This window comes from Rutidosis leptorrhynchoides, chromosome 4 (genome assembly GCF_046630445.1).
Source record: "Rutidosis leptorrhynchoides isolate AG116_Rl617_1_P2 chromosome 4, CSIRO_AGI_Rlap_v1, whole genome shotgun sequence".
Taxonomy (NCBI): domain Eukaryota; kingdom Viridiplantae; phylum Streptophyta; class Magnoliopsida; order Asterales; family Asteraceae; genus Rutidosis; species Rutidosis leptorrhynchoides.
This window is the reverse complement of record NC_092336.1, coordinates 615,546,178-615,548,976: the sequence shown is the minus strand read 5'-3', so window position 1 is coordinate 615,548,976 and position 2,799 is coordinate 615,546,178. Positions and strand designations below refer to the sequence as shown.

The 2,799-nt window shown below is 35.1% G+C and overlaps 1 protein-coding gene across 1 annotated transcript; it reads right to left on the bottom strand.

The window, feature by feature from the left end:
* Nucleotides 1-464: 464 nt before the first annotated feature.
* LOC139904086 (peroxidase 16-like) lies at nt 465-2,599 on the bottom strand. Its single transcript, XM_071886022.1, has 4 exons — nt 2,402-2,599; nt 2,112-2,306; nt 1,045-1,210; nt 465-946 (listed from the first exon to the last, which is right to left on the bottom strand). The coding sequence occupies exons 1-4, from the start codon at nt 2,597-2,599 to the stop codon at nt 549-551; spliced, it is 957 nt and encodes a 318-aa protein (XP_071742123.1). The 3' UTR covers nt 465-548.
* Nucleotides 2,600-2,799: the final 200 nt, after the last annotated feature.

The window sequence follows — 2,799 nt, the reverse complement described above, 5'->3', positions numbered from 1 at the left end:
ATTTTTATTTGTTTATTTTGTATTTAGCATTACCTTCCAGTCCGAACTTTCGTGATTTCACCGTTCGGACTGCGGGGGAGTGTTAGAGTATGTTTAGAGTTAGGCCCAAGTGGTTTGTGGGTCCGTTATGTATGCTAGGGTTTATGGCTATATAAAGCCTCTCATATGTATTGCACAAATCAATCAATAAACACTATATCATTTGTTAACATATGTTGCATTCACAAAAAGTTTATGAAGAAAAATTCACAAAATGACATGACGTATGAGATGCACCAATCAAACAAAAATCAAAATCATTTGTTGTTTCTCTCTTACTTTTCTCTTCTAATTTAATTTGCCCAATTCATTTTGTAAACAACTTTTATAAATTTTTGTGAACAAATCATTTCTCTATTCGTAAGACGAACACTGACATGATTGTTTTTGTAAAGCTACTCGTATTTTAACAATTGTAGCTATGTTATTCAAGAAGAAAATATACATTATTACATAGTTAAATCAATAATTAAATTAATAAACATAAGATACCATAATTCTCTAGTTACTTAATTCACTCTGTTACAATCGCGTCTAATTTCACCTTGGTTACCAGTCAAAACCCCAACACGACCGAGCTTGGTAATAGCGTTCACGAAAGCCTGATTAAAGGCATTGTTGTCAGACGCAAATAGGTTAACCGTTGGCCTTGATCGAGTATCAGTAAACAAAACTTGGTCAGAAGTAAATAGGCCCTTCCCCTGCTGTAGATTCTTATAATACGCATTGTCAAAAGTGCGTGGGGTGGTGGGGTCCATGTTAATCGCGATCCGTGGGTCCACATTGACTGGACACATCTGTCTTAGCTCAAGAGCGTATTGTCGATTAAGGGTTGGGTCAATCCCAGCCTTTGAATATATACGTTTCGAGAATTGACCACAATGTGAGAATCCAAGTGTATGTGCACCTAATAAACAAATGTTACAAATTATGTAAAATTAATGAATTGAAGCATGCACTTAATAATATGTTTAAGTAATGCGGTAGTTAAAAACTTATAATTACCTGAAAGTGCAATCATATCGGTTTGAGATAGACCATGAGCAGCAAACATGGTGTTAAGTTGGTTCAAGTTAAAGTCTGCATGTGGAAGTCTGTGTTGTACACTTGCTTTTGTAGATATTCTCCCATCTCTTCTTCCTAATTCCACCTTGTAGGATGGCCCACCTGCCTATATATTTCAAAACAATAACATCAAAAAAAACATGTTAAAAGGTAAAATCGACTATATATATAACCTCTACATGTATATATATCATAGATAGCACCTAATTAAAGAATGTTCAAAGCCGGATATGAGCATGTGCTAGGTATGCACTTACACAAGACATACAAAAAGGCCTATAATTTATTTTAGTCTACATGTAATAAACTCTTTGTTTTACCAACGGACCTGTGGTCCAGTGGTACCCGGTTCAAATGATCATTGGTCCCACGCATGTAAAGATGGAAATGAATAACAATGCAGCTCGATTTCGGGTCCTGACATGCTGTAGGGGTGTAATGGTGATGATGTTTCGCCAGGTTCCAGTGGCATATGGGGTGCGGCTGGATGGGTTGAAATAGTCAACACAGGGCTAACATATCCCTGCCGATACACATGTATTGGAAAGGAATAAACTCTTTGTTTTAAAACACCCATAACCCAAACTTCTAAGTAACCTCCCAGCACAATGAAATATGTCGAATGATATTACATTTTTTGGAATTGTTATTTTGACTGATGCGGGTACTTATGATATTTTCTTGGTACTAAAATTTTCGTATACAAAAGGTCTACTTTCTATTTATTGAACTTGGACTATTATATTTACACTGATAGTGTTACAAACACGCGCGCGCATACACACACATATATGCGCGCGCGGGCGCATTTATTTTTCTTTTTTTAATGCTATATGTGCCCTCTACATATAGCATTAAATAGGAAAATCTTATTCATTTGTTCTACTTATACAACTCATATTTACGTAAAATAAATTTGTAGATATTCAAGTTATATACGAGTACCATTTTCGAAACAGTTAAGTTGAATTGTTAAAGTGATAAAAGAGTATAGTAATAGTATTTACCAACGCAACAACATCTCTAGTGGCAAGAGCTAATATATCCGCACAAGAAACTTTATTCCGACAAATAGGATTGCTGTCAAGGGCGGCCTTCGCTTGGATGACAGTATCAAATCCATCACCAGCGAGCGACTGATCATCATGGTGGTCCTTTTCGGCGTTGTTTCCATTGGACAGAAAAATCGAAGCATCACATCCCTATACATTACATTCATCAAGTAATTTATTTAATCATCATAATAAGAGATTATTTGTTTAATTTACGCTCTAATGATTGAAGAAAGGAGACAAACCCGAACAAAACAGTCGTGAAAGAAGAGGCGAAGAGTGCCCGGAATAGTGACGAATGTTTGCTGGAATTTCTTGGTGACGGCTACTTTTACGATCGATTCAACATTTGGGCAAGTAGATTGATAGAAGTTTTGTCTAAGTTGAGCATAAGATGAAACTACAAAGAAACAGAGGAATAGCAAACAGAGTATTTTCTTCATTTTTAATAAATTGGTTTGTTACAAGACCATTGGTCATGAGCATATTTATATACTAGTCACTAGATGCAATTACTATTTTATACGGAGTAATAATAATAATAATAATTATTATTATATCGGAGTATTATATTATGGGTATTTTGGTTTATGACAACTGTTATTTATATGTAACTAAGTACGCATATTCTTTTTGGGGATGA

Excerpts from the sequence above, each read along its gene's own strand:
- LOC139904086 (XM_071886022.1), bottom strand. The coding sequence starts at position 2,599 with ATGAAGAAAATACTCTGTTTGCTATTCCTCTGTTTCTTTGTAGTTTCA. Across the intron at positions 1,211-2,111 it reads CTAGAGATGTTGTTGCGTTG|GCAGGTGGGCCATCCTACAA; the intron begins GTAAATACTATT and ends TGAAATATATAG. Across the intron at positions 947-1,044 it reads CGATATGATTGCACTTTCAG|GTGCACATACACTTGGATTC; the intron begins GTAATTATAAGT and ends TTTGTTTATTAG.